Source organism: Electrophorus electricus, chromosome 5 (genome assembly GCF_013358815.1).
Source record: "Electrophorus electricus isolate fEleEle1 chromosome 5, fEleEle1.pri, whole genome shotgun sequence".
NCBI lineage: Eukaryota > Metazoa > Chordata > Actinopteri > Gymnotiformes > Gymnotidae > Electrophorus > Electrophorus electricus.
In genome coordinates this window covers 3,653,573-3,674,147 of record NC_049539.1, presented here as the reverse complement: position 1 = coordinate 3,674,147, position 20,575 = coordinate 3,653,573, and the positions used below count along the sequence as shown (strand labels likewise).

The window sequence follows — 20,575 nt, the reverse complement described above, 5'->3', positions numbered from 1 at the left end:
CACACACACACACACACTTTGCTTGCACAGCTGATGAAGGACCTCTCTGTGTGTGTGTATATATGTGTGTGTGTATATATATATATATGAATTAATATTAATTATACACACACACACACACACAGAAACAAGTCGGGATTACGGATTTATGTTACCTGTTTATTCCCTACCAAAACCCATCCCACAAGCAGACAATATGACAGTATAATTATGAGGGGTAGTCTGAACCGTCTTGACTATAATTTAATGAGTAACAGCATTCAACTAGTGGCATGGACGATTAATGAAAAACTGCACTGAACCGAGAAAAGCTGAGTAGCAGGCACTACATCAATCCTGCTGCAGGTACCACTGCTCATAGTGTAATGCAGTTTCTTTCCCTGGTCCTTGGCATACACTAGGTGTCCTGTTTTTGCACTATTCTAACTCCAGACCCAAACCATTAGTGTCTAGTATAGATGTACAACAAAAGTCTGTACTGGAATGTGGGAAGGTATGTATTGCCTGCAAACCTCAAATAGGCTCTTGGATGCTGTGAAGAACATTAAAACACATACCCCCCCCCCCCCCCCCAATACTCAAGTCTGGTGAAAATTAGGTACATTAATGGGTTTGTGTGTGTGGTTGTGGGGTTGTAGTCTCTTTAATGCAAATTAGGTTACTTTAATACACATCACTTTTGGATAGATTTTTTAGGTTTTTAGGGCTGAACATTTTTATAAACGTCAATTCCCCCCCCCCCCCCCCCCCCCCAAAGACCTGTTTGCCCGAGTTGGAGAGTACTTGAAGATCTACAAAACCAGTCAGTCATCTGTAACATCACCACTATGACTTGTCTGAGAATTAGGGAAAGCAGTGGAGCTCATGTAAGAGTCACGTCAGTACAGCAGATATGCATGAATTTACATGCCCAGGGCAATCAGTCATTCGCACCTTTGTGTTGTCAACTTTAGATGCAATTCACAGCAACACAGTTGGCAATGGTTTGTCAATCAGTGCTTTTCCCAGCCCTGGGCTCACTGCATCCACAACATAAACATGACCTCTCAACATTACGACATGCGTATTGCTATTGATCTTAGCTCAACCTTCTATCCCCTTATGGAATGAGAAAGACCTGGGACTGCCATTCATCAAGGGCCATCACTAAACTGTAGTTTGGATAATATTTTTGGCATAAGAAACCAATGAAGGGGTTTTATTTGTGGAAGGCATTAGACTGAAATATAGCCTTACAACATAAAAGGTTCTCTGAAGTACTGTTGAGTTAATGTACTTAGAAAATACACTACCTACCAAAACACAGTAAAGAAACAGGCATTAGCTGAGGCTGCAACTGCAAAACAAAGAAAACTTGTTTTTGTTCAATGTGCATGGGTGTATGTCACTTAAACCAGAAAATTGTTTCCATGGTAACTGTGCGTCTATGAGTTTCAACGGCCACCAACAAGCATCACTTGTGATCCAGTCACCTCATGGCGTGCCCCTGTTGCTTTCCAGCCTCTGAATGCTGACATGTTCAGATGCTCCTAATATTGGGCAAGTTTGCAGTCAATAAGACGTCTACAGTAGGAGTCCAAAAATGGCTGCAGCATAGTCATATTAGGAAGTGGGCTGCCTCAGCCAGTCAAATGCATCTGTGTCTTGGTTTTTGGTGTGCATGTGAAGAATGTTACGGGATGTTCAGACATATACAGCTGTTCGTCCTGCGATCAAACTCACTAATGTGTGAACCAATGACCACAATCAAATCACACTGCCTTCATACACAGGATTCTCTCCTGAGTAAGAGGGGAATTAATACAAGAACACACACCCACACCCCAATTCCCAGTAAAGTAAAATTAATGTAACATGCAACAGGAGCCAATGACTAAAAGGTTTACCAGGAACAACACACAATATTTGTATAAGCGAGTTGGCAGATTTGTATTTGCAGGCAAATAAAATCAAACTAAATATACAATTCAATGAGAATAATATCTTAAATATAAATATCGCAGAAATGTTGCACGTGTGGCTAACAAGGGTCACAGAATCAGATGTTATCCTATATAATAAAAAAAAAAAGTTAGAACAACGCCACTTCATACAAAGGGAAAAAAATAAACTACAAACATGGTCAGCTGAGTTTATATACAGTAAATGTATAATAAAAGATCGTTGCTTTGCTTTTATGTCTCTCTGCGGTCCTCTCTAGTCCAACCAGAAGTCCATTCGCCTGTGTGTTCCAGCCATGTCCCTGCCGCCAAGTTAGGTAAGGGCCCCAGGGGCCAAAGCCCTCCCCGTAATGCAGTCATTCTTCCCGCATCCCTAATGTGGCTAATGCTCAATGAATGCTATCAGGAACCCAGTTAGCATTATGCGACTGATGTCATACTAACCCGGTAATATTAGCCTGAACTTCAAACAGGATCCATGGGCCAGCTAATCTGGTTTGGTAATGGACAACGCTAATGAACTCCGGCCCAAAGCTGATGGCTGGAGAAGAGCAAAACCTGGAAGTCATGTTCGTAATGATGTAAAAACATTAAAACAAAGAAACCTGAATACTCAAGAGGAAGCAGGCAGAATTAAATGATCTATTTTTTGGTCATTGCAATGTCTGCAGTGCATTAAGATGAACCCAGGAGTCTGTCTGTACAAAGTATTAGGACAGATCTGTCTCCCTTTGGCTAGTCATTACACATAAAGAAACTTTTTTTTAAAAATCTGCCAATGCAGTCAGAAGAGCAGGAGGCTCCTTCCACCTTTGCATATGTAGTGGAATGTTTGCTTCCTGTTTCTCTTTTGAAACATGTGCTCCAAACTCTGAAGCGTGTGCTCCTCAAAGACAGGCCCACTATTTAAAGGATTACATGTTCATTTAATCACCGCTTTGCTTCAAATTAAGAAAAAGGTCAAATTTCAGGAACTCAAACGGTGTGGTGTGGAGAAAAAGGGATTTCTACAGATCTTTAAATCCACACAGAACACAAACAAAAAGACCTATTTCAGATATCTCCAACTAAAGATAGCAGAGCAGTTTCTATAGCCACATCATCCCATTTAAAGTCTCCCACTATGGGCACTTTTATAAAACTCTTCTTTATAAAAGAAAAAGTAATCAGATAGATTATGTACATTTTTTTCTTTTTCTTTTTTTTTTTTTAAACAAACAATTCTCAAAACACACTAACAATGTTTCTGGAATCTGCAGTTTCACGTAACTGTGTCCTCTGCAAAGAAATCGGTGTTGGGAGTCAAGCTCTCTTTCTACACCCACCCCCACGACCCAGCCAAGGGCTATATCACCCCACCCAAAGGGCTACATCACCTCAGCCAAGGGCTACATCACCCCAGTCCAGTTTGCTAGGCAACCTCCCGTAGGGCAGGCAGTACAGCGCTGCTCTGCGCTCCCCATCCCATGGCCTCACTAAGACACAGATCATCTGGAATCTGAATCGCTGGTGTCTGAGGAAGAGGACGAGGAGGAGGATGAAGATGAGTCGGAGCTGGAGCTGCTAGCACTGAGGCGGGTGGCCGCCGCATGGGGCTCTACGCCGCTGGGCTTCTCCACTACACACACGGGGACACACACAGACACACAGGGAACAGATCACTTTGTCTCGACTCCAAGCTGTTCTCTGGAATACTGAACAGTAGAAAGGTTCCAGTGCCGTATGCGTCATCCCACAACCACTAGGACCATTTTGAGTACTAGACCACCACTGTAGTGACATCACATGTTAGTACCAGGTTTCTGTTTTATTCACTAGATAGCAGATTTGAAATGCTCTAAGTGGGCACTGAATCTACTGGTGAAATATTTCCTTTCTCAAAGGTTCAAATAGTAAAATGAATACATCATTATTTTTGAATAGCCATATCAGTAAGGTATTTCAGCACTGGCACTGAACACTATTATGATCAGAGCATCTCTTGTCAGCGGTGAATCAATGAAGCCCTCACCTTTGGGTTTCTGAGGCTTCTTGACAGAGTTGAGCTGGCCACTCACGTCCTGAAGCCTCCTCTCCAACTCCCTCCTCTTCTCCAGGGCCAGCTCCTCACGAGACTTCCCACCACCCCCCTTCTTCGTCACTACGCACACACACATATGGAGAATAATTTTGTTGTTTTTAAGTTGTTGGGGTTTTTTTTACAGTTACCACAGGCCTGTTACAATATAAGAATCATCACAGCATATAAAAATAAACTGTTTCACTTTACCTTTCAAAACAAACATTGGCATAAACCAAAAGATGACCATGATCATCTTGACAACTCTAATGAAAAAAACCCTAATAATAAAGTTGCCTCTGATTATTTAAATGAGAAACTTTAATGAGATGTTTTGTCTTAATAAAAATTTAAAAATGCCTAAAACCATTGCCGTGTTATTTGCATTTGCACTCCCCTGGGTCTTCAGGGCGGTTTCCTCCATGTTCTCACCATATGGCTTGCGCGGTTTCTTGCGCAGGCAACTGAGTACGTAGCGCTCGAGCTCACGCAGCGTTGACGGTTTGAGCGTCTCAAAGTCGATCTCGATCTCCTCGGGGTTGGTGTCGCGCAGCGCCGGCTCGCGCGACTGGATGATGTGCACGACGCGGCCGAGCTTCTCGCCGGGCAGCTTGTTGATGTCGAGGCTGAGCTGGCGTTTGGCATCATAGCTCATGGGCACGCCCTCCTCATCCTCCTCCGAGTCGCACGGCGGTGCAGAGAAGCGTGCTGCCGCTGCCGCCGCCGCCGCCGCCGCTGCTGCTGCCGCAGAAGACTTCTTAGACGCCCTGAGAGGGGGGGGGGTGTCAATAATAGCCACCAAGAAACAGCTGAGTGTAGAATGGAATGCAAATGTACATAATAAACCTCTCTCTCTTTAAAGCTACAAGTACATTTACACACGGAATAACTTTTTTTCCACTAGCAAAATGACTGAATATCTCCTCAAGATCATTGTTTGTAATGAGTACTCTTTAGCAAGTATAATTAAATTAATTAAAAGAATACAATACAATTACTCCCGTCAACTTAACCTGATATTACAATCTACTAAACCCCCTAGTTAGTATTCCTCTGTAAATCTGGGCATCTCCCAGAAACACCACGAGAGATGAAATGAGGTGAAGACGAAGTCTCTCTTACTTATTGCTCTTGCTGTTCTTCTTGGCGGGGCCTCTCTTGCTCTGGCTGGACGAGGGCGTCGCCCTGCTGGACTTGGTCTTGCTCACCCTGGCCGGCTTCTCCCTGTCACGCTCGTCGCCACGGCCACCCTTGCGTTTGTCCGGCTTCCTCCTCTTCTTCTTGTCCTTCTTCTTGTCGCGCTTCCTCTTGGGCTTGACGATGGGGCCAGAGGAAAGTGCCGCCAGCTGCTCATGCACGGCGCGGAGCTGCAGCGGAGACGCAAACCGCGTTAGCATGAGGCCAGCGGACACACCGCTCCACAAAAGGCCCGTGCATTTAATTGCACGGGGACGGTCAGTCTGGGACGCGACAGAGGACCCTAACAGAGTTCCCGGCTCTGTGTGCTGGCACATGCGATGAAACGGTGAAGAAATTAAACCGTGACTGTGGCTCGTGTTTTCACGAGGGCAACTTAAGCCCTTTCAAATCGACATTCTGTTTGCACAAACCAAATCCATGCTGGAAATCTGTGGTGTTTACTGGTGGCCAGGGCAAATGTCCTTAAAAAATTAATGATGAATAATTATGACAAGAGATTATTAGTATTAGTAGTCACAGAACTGCCCTAACTTATGATCCAACTCCACCTCTGACCACTTTATCAGTACTGTTTTATCACTGGTGTGTTTAGCCACTGTGCTTAGCCAAGCTAGGAAGAAGATCAAGGTCTATGAGGAAGTACAGAATGTTAAGTTTTAAAAAAGTGTAATTACTTCTATACTGGGCACACCGTGTGTGTGTGTGTGTGTGTGTGTGTGTGTGTGTGTGTGTGTGTGTGCGCGCACATACCTGCGTGCACACCTGGTCCTGCAGCTGGGCCAGACGCTGGGCTCTCTCCTCCTCGCTGTCTGAACTGGGGCTGCTCTCACTGCTGGGCTCGCTCTCGCTGCTGGGCTCGCTCTCAGAGGAAGAGGAGGGCGAGGAGGAGGAGGACGAGGAGGAGGAGGAGGAGGACGAAGACGAGCGGTGCATGGCCGCCATGCTGGCGCCGCGGCCCAGGGGAGCGGCCGCCGGCTCCTCATCCTCCTCTTCCTCCAGAACCTCATCCGGCATCTTAGCAAAGCGGAACTCAAACACGTCCTGAAATATAACCACGACCGGCTTTTAGAGGGCTTCTAATGCCTTACACGGAACAAATAAATCAATCTTAAAGCGCAAGAACATGCAGCAAAGACATCACTGCGCTAACGATTAAACGCCAGGTGGGGGCGCTCACCACACACCGGGCCATGGTAACAACCCCCTCCTTCAGAGGCTCTTGTTAGAGCCAGATGCTACTGAACCCTGGGAGTGCATGCGCAGTATACCTGCAGTTTACGTGCCATAGCAACCACGTCATGCTCGGGGGGGTTGTACTTGTAGCAGTTGGAGAACATGAGCCGGACATCAGCGCTGAATTCCTGGGCATCCCGGTATTCCCGCTCATCCATCTTTCTCTGGAGGACAGATGGAGGGGTTACACACACACACACACACACACACACACACACACACAGAGTCAGGAACTCAAAACTCACATGCACTTTCAGTGCTTAGAAGTGCATGTTTGCATGAACAAAAACCACAGAGTGGGGTAAGGGGATCTTTTAAGCTTTGCATCACTTTCAGATCACAAACTCAAACTCAGTCCACCCCCGCGGCAGACCTTGATGGTGCTGAGGTCCATGGGGTGTTTGATGATGTGGTGGTAGTCGTGCAGGCCCAGGGTGGAGGCGTCCACGGGTGTGTAGAAAGGCCAGGCGTAGGCCGTGTGCTTCTTGGACAGCAGCTCTTTCAGGATGCCGCTACAGTAGCGCAGCTGCCCCGTCAGCTTGCCTCGGCGAGCCGGCCGCCGCGGCCGCGCTGACTCGGGCAAGTCCTTTCGCGGGGGCTTGACGGGCCGGCCCGATGGCGCCCGGCCCATGACGGGCTGCAGGCGCACGGGCTCGCCGGTGCCGACGCCCCGCACCAAACCGGGCACGCGCTCCAGGGGTGTCGGGGACAGCGAGAGGGGCAGGCCGACGCCGACGCCGCTGCCACCGGGCATGGCCCCCCTTCCTTTCCCCATACCTGCCATGCGGCCTGCCGCGGGGAATGCCACCGTGGTGGGGGTGGTGGTGTCCGCTTTGCGCTTCACCCCTTTTTTCTGAGGGCAGAGGCATGCGAAGTGAATGAGGTGGTGCGTGCAACCGAGCTCTCTCTCCACCCCCCATTAGAGGGAGAAAAGGATATCATATATCACATGCAACTCATCATTCAGATATGCAGGAGTCTGGCCTTGCCATCCAGACATTTGCTTATAATGCAGGCATCAAAAATGGCACAAATACAGTGCACTTCAGCTCAATTCCATATCACGATAATATGTTCACAATGTATGCAATACATCTAATGTGATCAGTCCGACCCTGCCAGGTACCTTAGCTGTAGGCTGTGTGGGAGGCAGAGCCATGAGGGAGGGGGGTGGAGGCTTGCTGAGCAGCATGTGAGGAGAGCCGGAAAACCTGGAGTCCGGAGTATCTGGAGAGGAAGGCGAGTACGAGGCGGACTGGGACACAGCGGGGACCTGCTGAGCTGCAGTTACACCACCTCCTGGATGAGAAGGAAAGAGAAAGGGAGATTTTCAACATTAGCAACGAAACGTGCTAATTTAAGATGAATTGGGTGGTAATTCTAACCCTAATTAGAGGGTTAACTACTTTATTTACCATCTTTATTTTCATGTATTGTTAGTTCTGATGAAATTATGCCAAATAATCTGTTATTACCTATTAATTGCTGACTCTACACACTCTAGTTATCCAATGGACTTTCAAATATTCCTATTCACTGCACATGAACATGAAATTTGCCCGATCACTCCTGAACTCACCTCTACCCCGGCGCCCTTTGCCAGCCTTGACCCCTCTACCCCTTGGGATGGGAGGGGGTAACTCAATCTCATCCTGGGGCATCTGTGCAATCTTTTGCAGAAAGACCTTCTCCAGGGACTGGGCCATCAGTACTATGTCATCCGTGGGCTGTGATGCAAACACCACCGTTTAACTCTCCTTCACTCCCCAAAACAGGGGCTTAACAGAATTACGTCCTGCTCCATATGTGCTGGGAGCAAAAGAAGCTACAAAAAAATGTTCCCTGAATAATTAAGCTATTGTGCAGTGTGAATAACACTGCAACAGGGTAATGAATAACCACCAGACTGAATCTCCATAGCAACCACCATGGTTTCTGGCGCAGCGAACATGGTGTTCTGGGGCTAAGGCGAGCACTCTTACCTTGTTGTAGATGTAACAATTGGTGAACATGGTGTTGAAGTCCTGAATGCATTCGCTGGCACAGCGGTAGTAGTTGTTCTCCAGACGTTTCTTGATGGTGCCCATGTCCATGGGCTGCTTGATGATCTTGTGGTAGTCCTTAGAGAAGAATGCATGCCGTTAAAGCACTTCATTGGGAGGGGGAGGGGGGGTGTCACGCAACAAATCACACCCCTCCACCTAAATAAGCAGTGATCCTATACAACTCCGGCAGCCACGTTCAATGGGCCTTTTTCCAAATCTTAAAAAGGTCTGACAGCTATTGGACAGGTTTAGCCCAGATGATCACCTTTGGTGTTTTATCACCCTCTCAGCCTGCAACGGCGTGCAATGTTTTATCTAGCGAACACAGCGCTGGCACTCCTGAGTCTGATCCAGCTGGCTCACCGGCAGGTTGAGTCGCACCGCGTCCACAGGCTCATGGAAGGGCCAGGCGAAGTGGTGGCGCCACAGAGCCTTGACTAGCACCTTCTGGAGGAACTGCAGCTGGTTGGTGGCGCGGCCCTGCCGGTTGGGGTCCTTGACGGGAGGCTGCTGGGGAGGAGGCACCGGCACGGGGGCGTGCGGTAGTGCCGGGGACTCGAAGCCCTCGAAGAGGAGCGATGGCTTGCGGATGCGCTTTCCCGAACTGGGCACAGACAGCTCCATTGCACCCACGGAGGGCAGCCCCACTCCCACGGAACTGCTGATGTTAGAGAACAGTCTTGTGTCAGTACACAAGGAAGAAGGTGTGATGGACGTTCACAGCCAGAGGAGGATGGGCCCCCCTTTGAGTGTTGGCTCCTCTCAAGGTTTCTTCCTCGTGTTCTAGGGAGTTTTTCCTTGCCACTGTCACCCTTGGCTTGCTCGCTGGGGGCTTGGACTTGGACATTTGTAAAGCTTCTTTGTGACAGCAATTGTTGTTGCTATATAAGTGCTATATAAATATGTTTGACATTTTTGACATAACTTCAATGGAAAGCAAGAATCCAAATAAGCCTTCACACTCACAGTCATGCACAGAAACAAAATAAGATCACTAACCTCATTTCTACAAAACACAAAGAATGCTTATATTCTTTAGACTAAAGATTTCCAGCACTATCCTGGCTATCTAATGTAATACACAGTTTAGCTTCAACCCATGTGACATCTGATTCAGCCTGATTCCGCCAACTGAAGCACAACGAACAAGGTAATAAACCGAATCATGTTTGAGCTACGGAAATTAAAATCTGCATGAAGGTACCTCTCCGAGATGATGGATACTTGACATATACAGACTAAATAAAAATGTCTTCCAGCCTAAGGAATGTTTGTTTATGTTGCCTCATATTTACAACAAATATGACAATGTGGAAAATATCTTAAAAAACAAGTGTCACACACCTGTACAAGTGTTAATTAATAAATTAATTTATGTTGGCACCAAACCTAGTTTGAACACATACACAAAGCAAATTATGGAATAATGGAAAAAAAAAAAAAAAAAAAAAAAAAAAGATTTAAATAGATTTTCTAGGAATGGAAGCGTATAGCCAAAATCTGACTTTTCTTCTTTTTTTAAAAGAAAAATGGGGAACTTTATTACTTATTAACAAAACACCAAAATGTACGATCATTAATTTCAACAAAAACTCCGTCGCTGCGTTTGCTGAGCAGTCTCACTCTCTCTAGCCTTACTGTTTGTAAACATGTCACTGTTGTCCCTGGACTTACGCCAGCCAGCTAGCTTTACCATCCACAGAGCTGCGCTGACATCGTCTTACAAACCTACACTCTCTCTACTCCAGAGGACAGGGTGCACTGTCCTCAGCTCCAAAGCTAAAGTCAAATTCTAGTAAAAAGGCCATAAGAAGAAGAGCACCCAACATTAGCCAGCGTCAGCTACCTTTAGACACGCTAACGTTACTCAGCATGCTGTAGAGATCTGCAGGTTGCAGACGAAGCTCTTAGGTCGACAGATGGAATTAAATTGCAAGTCAGGCTTACGGCTCACATCTCGATCAGCTTTTGATGTTTGGTGATGAGAAATGAAGCGAAAGCTAAATCCAGTACCAGTACCATAAACACTGCGCAGGCTAGGTTAGCGGTTAGCTATAGGACGGGCTAGCCTTCCCCCGTGTAAGATAGCCAGCTGGGAAAGCCAGAGCACAAAACCGGGACACGTTACCGACTAAGCTACTACAACCGGACATGTCGAGACATTCACGACAGGCGAGCGAACTCGGCCGCAGGGACGCGTCGTTGAACGTTAGCTGGGGCTCGTCGGCTTTTCAGGTGGCAAGAAAACAACGACACCGCGAAAACGGCAGAAGCTTAACGATACTGAGACCGCCACGCTAAGCTAAGATAAAATAAGCTAAGATAAGCTAAAATACGCTAAGCTAAGTCGAGAACACCGCATTAAGCGCATCATTCCCACTAGATCCTTACTGATCTGCAGGCATTCCTGGAAATGTCCGAACGTCCACGTCTGAAAATGCTTAAAATGTACCTGTCAATAGCCGGGTTGCCCGTTACGTCCATTGTTTGTGGGGTGTTTTCGGGGGTTGTTTGTGGCGAGTGTTGTCGGTTGGTCTCTGATTTTATTGTCATTCGCCGCCGTCTCGCTCCACTGCGCGAGTCCAACAAGCAAATGGCGCCTTTCGATTTCCGCCCTCGAGATTTTAAATAGCAAGGACGCACTCGGCCTATCGCGCCGCAGCCCCGCCCACCCACCTCACTTCCCATTGGTCCCTTCTGGCTTCCTTTCCTGCCTATCAAAACTAGCTAGCACGTCAATGCACAATTACGGAAACGCATCAATGCAGCGAAAGCTTTTCCTCGCCCTCTAGTGGTGGCTGTTTTCCCCCGCTGCAGTCTATGGCAATAAAGCGCTAAGACACCGAGGATTTCCTAACAACGCAGTATGACTGTTTTGTGCCTAAAACTTTATTAACAAAAACTATGAAAGGTACAAATTACATTTAAAGGTTGTTAGGATTGCCAGGTATTGTTTGTTTTGTACGCGTATCTCGTGTGGTACAAAAGCAGTGGTCGTCTTTTCAAATCAAACAGCTTTTAAACATAATTATTTATCTACTTTTATTTCAATGAATACCTACTTCATTATTATATAACATCTACTCGCAGGAAATAAACCTATAGACTTACAGACTGAGCAAAAGAAACTAAACATTCACTAAATGTAAAAATTATTAACTGGCCTTGGGGAGGTTTCAGAGTAATACCTGAGCTTACTCTTTTTGATAAAGCAACAAAACAACAACAAAAAATGTATTGCTGCCAATCATGAACAAAATTCCAAGATGTGATAAACCTGCTCAAGGGAAAAGTGAGACTTAAAGGAGATATACAAAACATTTATACTACTGTTACACGTGGACTATTTGGAAATAATGTTGGAATTGCTGATCTTCAAGGAAATGTTTGTGATATTTATACCTAATTTTAAAATCCTAGCATTTACATAAACTGAAGGCATAAAATACAAAATCAATATCAAAACTTTTGGAAAGAATCCAAATGCAATAACAAAAAAGGTCAATAAGCTGTCTATGGTGTGACTCAAACAACATCACACATTTCTTCACAGAAAACCCCAAAACAAGTTCAGATTTCCTCCCTTCCTCCCTTTGAAAGCACACTGAACACCTCACATATTTTGTAAATTCTGTCTCAAAGTAATAAACTTTATTTAGATACTTTAAGGCAACTGTTATTCTAACACTTCTAACATGTACATTTGTGTACATGATTATAATATTGTCCTGCTTAATAATGATGTGTCATTACCCTCAATTCGAGTCTACATAGAGACTACCTTAACTTAGGCTCTTTGTAACATTTGGCTCTAGCATCTGGGTGCTCAAGTATGGAGATCCCTTAGATGTGTAGCATCTTTCAGCCCTCTGCACTTTTATAGTACATAACCCACCCCAGTCCTGCTGAAAATCTGACCCGGTACCAGCTATGACAATCAGTTCATAATACAGTCCACATTACAATACATCACGCTTATCTAGCACAATGACAGATGTAGATTCAGAATTAGGCGTTGGCTAATTCTGAGGTTCCGTGCAGCAGGCCTACGCCAAAGGCAGGTCTGCGGCTTCGGCGTCTGTGTAGCGGTGGAAGGTCGTGTTCTGCTGACGCAGGAATTCGGCGTAGGCACCATTCTTGCGCACCAGGTCATCATGGGTGCCCTGCTCCACCACCTCGCCCGCGCGCAGGAACAGGACGTGCTCGGCGATCTGGGCACCACTTGCCCGGTGTGTGATGAGCAGGACGGTGCGGCGGGATGAGTCGCGCAGTAGTGCCTGGTACACCTGTGGGACATGATAGGACCCAGTGTGTATAGTCTGATCGACTCTTCTTACCCAAACACAGGCTGTTCATGTTAATAAGCCACTGCCAAACCACCCCAGTCACAGCTCAAAGTGTGTTTATTTGTTTGTTTGGGGAGGAGGCGGTGAATAAGTAATCCAATCAGTGTCAAACTTCTCAGACCATAGGAATTAAGTAAATAAAGCTAACAGTGAAGAAATGTGCATATCAAAATCAGCCAAATAACTAATAATAGCATCTACCAGTCCACTACTACGAGAAACATCGTGCCTGCTGTAACTCTGAAAGGCCAGAAAAGAATCAGTGCTCAGACTGGCCCACCTGCTGCTTGTGACCTGGTCTCATTGTGCAGTGTGCACTCTGTAAATAAAACAACGATCTACTTGTTGAAGTCAGGAGATCTGCAGACTCTGAGTGAAGTCACACGAGGTTCTGTGTTGCACGCGGTTCATTTAGCATAGCTCACCTTAGTGCACATGATTAAATGCCAAAAAGCCAAACGTCCAGTACTAATGCACCAGTGCAAACACGTAAACATGTTAAACAAGCATAGGTAAGTAATTCTATCATCAACAAGGGTATGATGTATCATAGCACTGCAGTATGTGTATGACATGGTATTACTCTGTAATGAGTATAATGTACTGCAGCATTATGTGTATGACATGGTATTACTCTGTTATGAGTATAATGTAGTACTGCAGCGTTATGTGTATGACATGGTATTACTCTGTTATGAGTATAATGTAGTACTGCAGTGTTATGTGTATGACATGGTATTACTCTGTTATGAGTATAATGTAGTACTGCAGCATTATGTGTATGACATGGTATTACTCTGTAATGAGTATAATGTAGTACTGCAGCGTTATGTGTATGACATGGTATTACTCTATAATGAGTATAATGTAGTACTGCAGCGTTATGTGTATGACATGGTATTACTCTGTTATGAGTATAATGTAGTACTGCAGCTTTATGTGTATGATATGGTATTACTCTGTTATGAGTATAATGTAGTACTGCAGCGTTATGTGTATGAGATGGTATTACTCTGTAATGAGTATAATGTAGTACTGCAGCATTATGTGTATGACATGGTATTACTCTGTTATGAGTATAATGTAGTACTGCAGCGTTATGTGTATGACATGGTATTACTCTATAATGAATATAATGTAGTACTGCAGCGTTATGTGTATGACATGGTATTACTCTATAATGAGTATAATGTAGTACTGCAGCGTTATGTGTATGACTGGTATTACTCTGCTATAAGTATAATTTAGCACTGCTGTGTTATGTGTATGACATGGTATTACTCTGTAATAAGTACAATGTAGTACTGCGGCATTATGTGTATGACATGGTATTACTCTGTAATAAGTACAATGTAGTACTGCGGCATTATGTGTATGACATGGTATTACTCTGTTACAAGCATGACTGTAGTGTTACCATGTGTTCGCTCTCTGTGTCCAGGTCGCTTGTAGCGTCATCCAGCACAAGGATCTGTGGTCTCCGAATCAGAGCTCTCGCTATGGCTATTCGCTGTCTCTGACCTCCAGACACCTTGCTGCCTTTTTCACCAGTATCTGCAACACACACACACACACACACACACAAATGGACACAGCTAAGTAATAGTGACACAGATTAGGACCACAGCAGGTATAAAGTATTCAGGAAATCAAACATTCTTGCTCACTGAGTCTCACCAGTGTCGTAGCCCTTTGGAAAGTCGCTGATAAATTTGTGTGCATGAGCAAGTTTGGCAGCAGCCTCCACTTCTTCGTCTGTTACATCCTCCTTCCCATATCTGATGTTCTCCGTGATGGAGCGGGCAAAGAGCATGGGCTCCTGAGCGACCACACTAATCTACATCAACCAACGACAAGTCAAACAAACAGCTTGTCTGAGTAACAGGGAACCCAAACAGACATGGTGGTGTGGAAATGGTAGGGTGGCTTGGAGTTACTTTTTTGTTCTGGTACTGCGTACTTCTGCGTATTGAAGCTATGTTTGTAACAGAAGAGTGTAATGTTGCTTTTATTCTTTATTTGTCTGTTTAGCTGGGGTTTTTGTCTATGTGAGAAAATGAGTGACTGCCAGTGGAGAGTAAAGACCTTTAGCTCCATTTAACTGAGAAATCCTTCCTTGGATTTGAATCTGGTACTTACACTTGTCAGTGACATGTCTGTATCTGAAGACGGTTCTAATTCAGTTCAGAAAGACGAGGCTACATGTGCTTTTTTATGCTGTAGACTTCAAAGGGAAGATCAGACATATAAACCAGTCGGACATCATGAACATGCGGTCACGAACAGCGTTACCTTCTCGTGCAGATACTGCTCCCTGTAGCTCTGCAGCGGTTTTCCATCCAGCAGGATCTCGCCACTCTGAGGATGATAAAACCTGTCCAGCAGTCTGACGATGGTGCTCTTCCCCCCATCAGATGGACCCACGAGTGCGGTGATCTTGCCCGGCTTGAGCTCCAGACAGGCGCCCTGGGAAGTCCCAGCCACACCCACACAATCAGCAGCTTGTGTGCGACGAAAAGGACAAAAGCTGCATTAGGCAGCCATTTGCTTTTGGTTTTGTTTTGATTTTTTTATGTACTCACCTTGAGGATGTTCTCACCAGGCCTGCTGGGGTAGGCGAAGGTAACATTGTTGAAGCGCACGTGACCCTCGAGTGCATCGGGAGCTAAGGTTCCTTCAGGTGGAATGTCAGGTTTTCGGTCCACATACTCAAAGATCTTCTCTGAAGCACCGATGGCCTTCTTCACGTGAGGGTAGTAGGAAATCAGAGCCTGCAAGAACAGCAGACCAATTTTGTCACCAGTGAGTCAGCAAATCAAAACCAGACTAAGGTTATGTGGCAAGGAAGCTATAAGCACCCATCAGTGCGTACGTCAGTCAACATTATCTTACCCCAACACAAAGCACTGAACATTTCCCAACATGCCCCTTTACCTCCAAGGCAGAACTGAACTGAAGCTCATACAGGACGAAGGCCACCAGATCGCCACTGCTGACATCCCTTCCTGCCACCAGCTGCCCCCCATAGTATAGGATGCTGACTTTCAAGGCCAGATTGGACATCTGTAGAAACAGAATGTTTACAGGAACATGAAATCATGGAAAAGCAAACGATAGGATCCATAATGGTGTTGCGCTATCAGCGGATAGTTAACACTATTACAATAGTGCTAACTTGTTTCCATTAGCCCTTGTCGACTCTTAGCAACATAAGCTAATCAGTACCCTTCATATACATTTGCACACTACACGCTATCAAGAATCGCTGCAATTATGCAATTATGCACTGGAAACATCACAGGCTTCTGAGTGACCCCCTTTCCTTTAAAACTGTCAAAACGCTGCCCTAATAATTCAGACATAATTCCTGGATGGCAAGGAAACTGTTTTAGCAATTCCTGAACTCTGACCCAGGGTCGGTTTGGTTATCATGGGTAAGTCTACTGGCCGCTCTTACGCTGTTAGTCCAGGTGGAGGCAGTGTAAGCCGCGGCTTCCACTTTATTCAGCGCGTAGGTAGCTTCCAGGTGCATCCGGTAGCGCTCCGTCTCACCGTCCTCGTTAGCAAAGCTCTTCACTGTTTTCATGCAGGAGAATGTCTCCGTGGCAACTTTGTTCGCCTTGGCAAGAGAGTCTTGAACTTTCACGGAATGTCCCTGAAAGGAGAAACATTGACTGGTGAAGCTTGGCTGTGCACATCGAACAATTAAGCAAATCACACATACAACTCCTGAACACACAGACCAGAAAAGATAGACGCTTCAAAGAAGGATTCGCTGTGAATGAATTTTGGCAACTGATCGATCATTCAAAAATGACTGTGCGATAGTTAGAAAAAAACAGAGATCCTCACAGCTCAGGGACACAACATGATATCACGTCTCTTTGCGCTCTACTTCATCTGTCAATGAAGCTTATGCAGAACAGCCATAATTAGAATAAAAGCATTATGGGAAATAATTAAAATTAGTAGCATTTTGTTTGAAGCTGACCAACCTGGAGGAACCTTCCAGAAAACTCTGGGATGATCCAGATGATGGGAAGTCCGAGGACTGTAAAGATGGAGAGTCGGACGGAGAGGAGCAGCATGAAACCATAGAGGAAGAGCAGGCGCATGGAGTACCATATGAGAATGTTCAGCTCCTCGCTTAGGGACTCGCTCATGGTGTTGGTGTCCGTGGTGATCCGGGACACAATCTCCCCTGCAGAGAACACAAACCCAACCACCTGAGATCTGTCCCTGCACCACGCCACACGTCTCAATAGGCAGTCAAGTCAAGCAGACATTGTGTTTTGTCCGTAAAAACAACGTAGGCTGTGGCTCAACAAAGAATGTAGAAAAACTCCACATTAAGCACCATATCCCTAGTGGAAACAGACATGACATGTAGAATGCAGCTTTAATGTTTCACGGTAGGGCCCCCTCCTCCCAGGCAACTCCGAGTGTGTGTGTTCGTTTGCATAGCCATGCCCTCCCTGTATGTCACACCTGTTCCTCATATTATGTTGTTATCATGTATGTATATAAGTATTATGCAGTCATTGGTGTTTGTCAGTGATTGATCTCACATTAGCCTATGCGCTACGTTGCCTTTGTTTTGTCTGTTAATAAATGTCGTTGTGTTCTACACGGCTCGTCTTTTCATCCTGCCAACATAATGCAAATAACATTCATGTAAGTATGGATTACCTGTTGAAGTGTGATCAAAGAAGGCGACCTCCTGTTTCAGCACACACTCGAAGACCTGCTTCTGAATGGAGGTGTGAATGAGGCTCATGGTGATGTTGTAAATGAGGTCGCACAAGAACTCGAACACAGCACTGCACAGAGGGACGAGCGTAAATGAGACAACCTGTGGCAGCTTTTGGAAAAGCACCTCCATAACTGCCTCTATCAACTGCCATGATCAACACACAGTGGCGGCACTCAGCTGGGGTGGAAGGGTGAGGCTCAGAAAGTAAAAATACCCATCTTATTTCCAGCCACCTGGCTTCACCACATTGCTCGGGCTAGCAAGTGTAATTAATTAGCAAAGCTAGCAGAGTGATACAAAAAACAATTGCAAAACTTTATTTTTGAAACCTAAAGGTTTCAACCTCAGTTAAGCAGTGAAGGTGTCCTGGTCCAGCTGGAGTTATGAAAGGGCTTAGAGTAGAGGACTACCAAGATCAAGCTATACATCACTCCCTCCATTACTCATTTATGCAAAAACTCCAGGTCACTTCAATGCAAAGTACTAGATCTCTTTTCTAATGCTGAGACCGCGACTACAAATCCAGCTTCCTTGCTAAGCACATCCCCTATTGCAGCATAGGTTCATCCTAAAGTCGCTGCGTTTTACCTCATGATGGTCAGGATCGACATGATCTTGATGGCGTTACTAAAAGCCTCCGGCTCATCCTCTTTCATGATCCAGTCAGTAATTTTCCCCGTGTAATAAGGAATGGCCATCTCCCCTGAGGTTACACCACAGGTTACACAACAGGTTATAGACCAAAGCTCTCATGACAACCCAAAACAATAAGAAACAGTTTTGAGCTTTAGAGTAATACAAATAAGCAAACAAATCTAGGGAATTTCCAATACAAAATGAAAGTATTCTCAAAAGCATTTGCACTGTCACTTAAGTGAAAGTGAAAGCAGCACGTCATTAGCTCAAAACACTTTAATTTTTCTAGGGCACGCTTTCATTACAAACTTCATCACAGACTTGTTCAACAATTTCAAAAGGGCAAAGTTAAATTACACAAAAGGGTTAAAAAAAAAAAAAAGGGTTTCTGTTTATTACCAAGAGAAGAAATGAACACTAGGAAGATGATAGCAATGAAGCGGTAGCGGAATGGCGTCACGTAGCTGAGCAGCCTCTGGATGGAGCCCTGTCCCTTCGTCCGGGCCGGGGCAGAGGCCTTCGAGAAGATGGAGCGCACGTAGCGTGTCCACAGCAGGAGAGACAGTGCCATAACAGCGTAACCTTGCAGCAGCTGGACAGCAATTACAGGGTGTTTTACATTCTATAAGCACCGTCCCCAAAGAGCCATGCAGCTCCATCCCAGGCACACATATAAAAGCATGACCCAAACACAGACGACGAGATGAAGTGCTTGCTCACCCCTTGCCAGGTTTGCCAACCCCAGAAGAGTTCCACCGTCGACCGGCCACAGGCCCAGAGGAGGGTGCCGTAGGCTGGGTATAATAAACAGTGCACGGTCACAGTCTGGAACCCCTCAAAGCTCCTCATCCAGGCCGGACTGTCGGGGTAATAACAGGTTACGAGAAGGAGGAGGCCCCATCTCAACAGGCCGCCAACCCACATAGTGACAAAAGCATGTTGGACGAGTAGCCGGGCCACTCCGAGCGATAGAACCACGCACACGTCCACGCACAGGAACAGACACGCAAACACGCACATCGCCATAGCAGCCTTCATTCCCGGCCCTGGAGAACAAACAACAACATGCTGGGTTGTTGTGCAGTGTCCAAGACGACAAACAGGTTGATAGCAAGAAAGAAATTAGATGTTGTGCAAAAAGGTTTAGTCATAATATAGTCATAATAAATTAATAAAGTCCTGTTATTTAATGCAAACTGTTACATATAAAGGACTAACCTGGGCGTATTATATAAACGACGGAGATCGAGCTTTCACTTTCACTATTGCTATCCCTTATAATCTTATATTAACATTACATGGACAGTCGTTTACCTTTTAGCTATAAAACGTCTTTCGAAAGTTGGGCTATAAGAATACAGTTTTAAAATAGAGCTTTTAGCTGGCTACTTACTTTGTAAGAGGTAAAGTTTAGTCGAAGCAGCTGTCTAAGAATTCCTACTGTTAGCTATCCTCTTATTCTCTTCGACCACCAAACGTTTAAGACGAGCTTACACGTGTTATGGAAGATAACGGAGTCTTATCTGCTGACATAGACCCAGCAGCTGGGACAATCGCGAAGCGCGATGGCGCCGAGTTCAAGACCTAGTGAATGAGCGTCTGAAGCGAAAGTAGCCAGCTAGCCTACCTGCACTGGGAACCCCTTAGGTCAAATGCCCAGACAGTTTAAAAGAGATCCAGACAAACCTTTATCGTGACTTACAGTAAGCGTTAGAATGTTGAAGAAATTGCTCTGCCAAATAAACGCATCTTTTTTCTTTTCTTTTTTTTTAAACAAAGTCTAATACACAAGTATATACAGTTTATTTGTAGGACATGTTAGTCGGTGTGTCGTCGACCAATAAGATAAGGTCAAGGGTTGCAGCGACATCTACTGGTTAGCACATGAATATTCTCAACAGAAGAAAACTAAAAACGTGAAAATTAATTTAAAGGTTCCTAATCTCATAGTGTTTGGTGTAGGCAGTCACTTATCCTGTATATCGTGGTCTTATTACCCAGTTAGGTCAAAGTGTAATCCAATAAAGTAACAATATTAGGCTTTGCTCTATTCAGCACAGAAAAATCATGGTATATTTTTATTTCAAGATCACTAACTGCATTGTTTTATTTAAACCCAATTCACATGGAATTGACACCGTTGGGCTCAGTGGTAATGATTACCCACACTAGCAGGCATTACTAAAACTAATTTGAGTCATTTTTGGACTTCCTGAAATAAGTTCCAAGCAACTCTGTTAGTAGTTGTATTGTAACCCCCTCTTGTGCTAAGTCAGACTAAAGCAATAACAAAAAAAAAAAAACACTCACGTCGGCAAACTGTACGCACACACACACACACACACACACACACACACACACAC

General features: G+C 45.2%; 2 protein-coding genes across 9 annotated transcripts; both read right to left on the bottom strand.

The window, feature by feature from the left end:
• Positions 1-1,331: 1,331 nt before the first annotated feature.
• On the bottom strand, positions 1,332-11,058 carry brd2b (bromodomain containing 2b). 2 transcript variants are annotated; one of them, XM_027012275.2, is made up of 12 exons: positions 10,930-11,058; positions 8,841-9,138; positions 8,415-8,552; positions 8,012-8,159; positions 7,559-7,731; positions 6,806-7,285; positions 6,468-6,596; positions 5,950-6,240; positions 5,122-5,366; positions 4,432-4,766; positions 3,952-4,080; positions 1,332-3,558 (listed from the first exon to the last, which is right to left on the bottom strand). In XM_027012275.2, exons 1-12 carry the CDS (start codon positions 11,028-11,030, stop codon positions 3,428-3,430), a joined length of 2,598 nt encoding a protein of 865 aa, XP_026868076.2. In that variant the 5' UTR covers positions 11,031-11,058; the 3' UTR covers positions 1,332-3,427. The 2 variants fall into 2 exon arrangements, with proteins under 2 accessions (XP_026868076.2, XP_035382228.1); XM_035526335.1 differs by lacking the exon at positions 8,841-9,138.
• Positions 11,059-11,344: 286 nt separating this feature from the next.
• On the bottom strand, positions 11,345-20,056 carry tap1 (transporter 1, ATP-binding cassette, sub-family B (MDR/TAP)). Of its 7 annotated transcripts, none has more exons than XM_027012298.2 (13): positions 19,899-20,056; positions 18,933-19,258; positions 18,612-18,804; positions 18,165-18,279; positions 17,513-17,643; positions 16,819-17,024; positions 16,281-16,478; positions 15,758-15,886; positions 15,406-15,594; positions 15,116-15,289; positions 14,501-14,660; positions 14,241-14,377; positions 11,345-12,763 (listed from the first exon to the last, which is right to left on the bottom strand). In XM_027012298.2, the coding sequence occupies exons 2-13, from the start codon at positions 19,248-19,250 to the stop codon at positions 12,524-12,526; spliced, it is 2,190 nt and encodes a 729-aa protein (XP_026868099.2). In that variant the 5' UTR covers positions 19,251-19,258; positions 19,899-20,056; the 3' UTR covers positions 11,345-12,523. The 7 variants fall into 7 exon arrangements, with proteins under 7 accessions (XP_026868099.2, XP_026868101.2, XP_026868100.2 ...); XM_027012300.2 differs by having other exon boundaries at positions 19,915-20,056; XM_027012299.2 differs by lacking the exon at positions 19,899-20,056 and adding an exon at positions 19,606-19,862.
• Positions 20,057-20,575: the final 519 nt, after the last annotated feature.

What these genes read in the sequence shown, in the direction of transcription:
- brd2b (XM_027012275.2), bottom strand. Translation starts at nt 11,030, where the DNA reads ATGACAATAAAATCAGAGACCAACCGACAACACTCGCCACAAACAACC. An exon ending in TGGACCTCAGCACCATCAAG is followed by an intron (nt 6,597 to 6,805) that starts GTCTGCCGCGGG and finishes TCTGTCCTCCAG; the next exon opens with AGAAAGATGGATGAGCGGGA. An exon ending in AGGACCAGGTGTGCACGCAG is followed by an intron (nt 5,367 to 5,949) that starts GTATGTGCGCGC and finishes TCTCCGCTGCAG; the next exon opens with CTCCGCGCCGTGCATGAGCA.
- tap1 (XM_027012298.2), bottom strand. Translation starts at nt 19,250, where the DNA reads ATGAAGGCTGCTATGGCGATGTGCGTGTTTGCGTGTCTGTTCCTGTGC. An exon ending in TTTCTGGAAGGTTCCTCCAG is followed by an intron (nt 16,479 to 16,818) that starts GTTGGTCAGCTT and finishes TTCTCCTTTCAG; the next exon opens with GGACATTCCGTGAAAGTTCA. An exon ending in AGCAGTATCTGCACGAGAAG is followed by an intron (nt 14,661 to 15,115) that starts GTAACGCTGTTC and finishes TGGTTGATGTAG; the next exon opens with ATTAGTGTGGTCGCTCAGGA.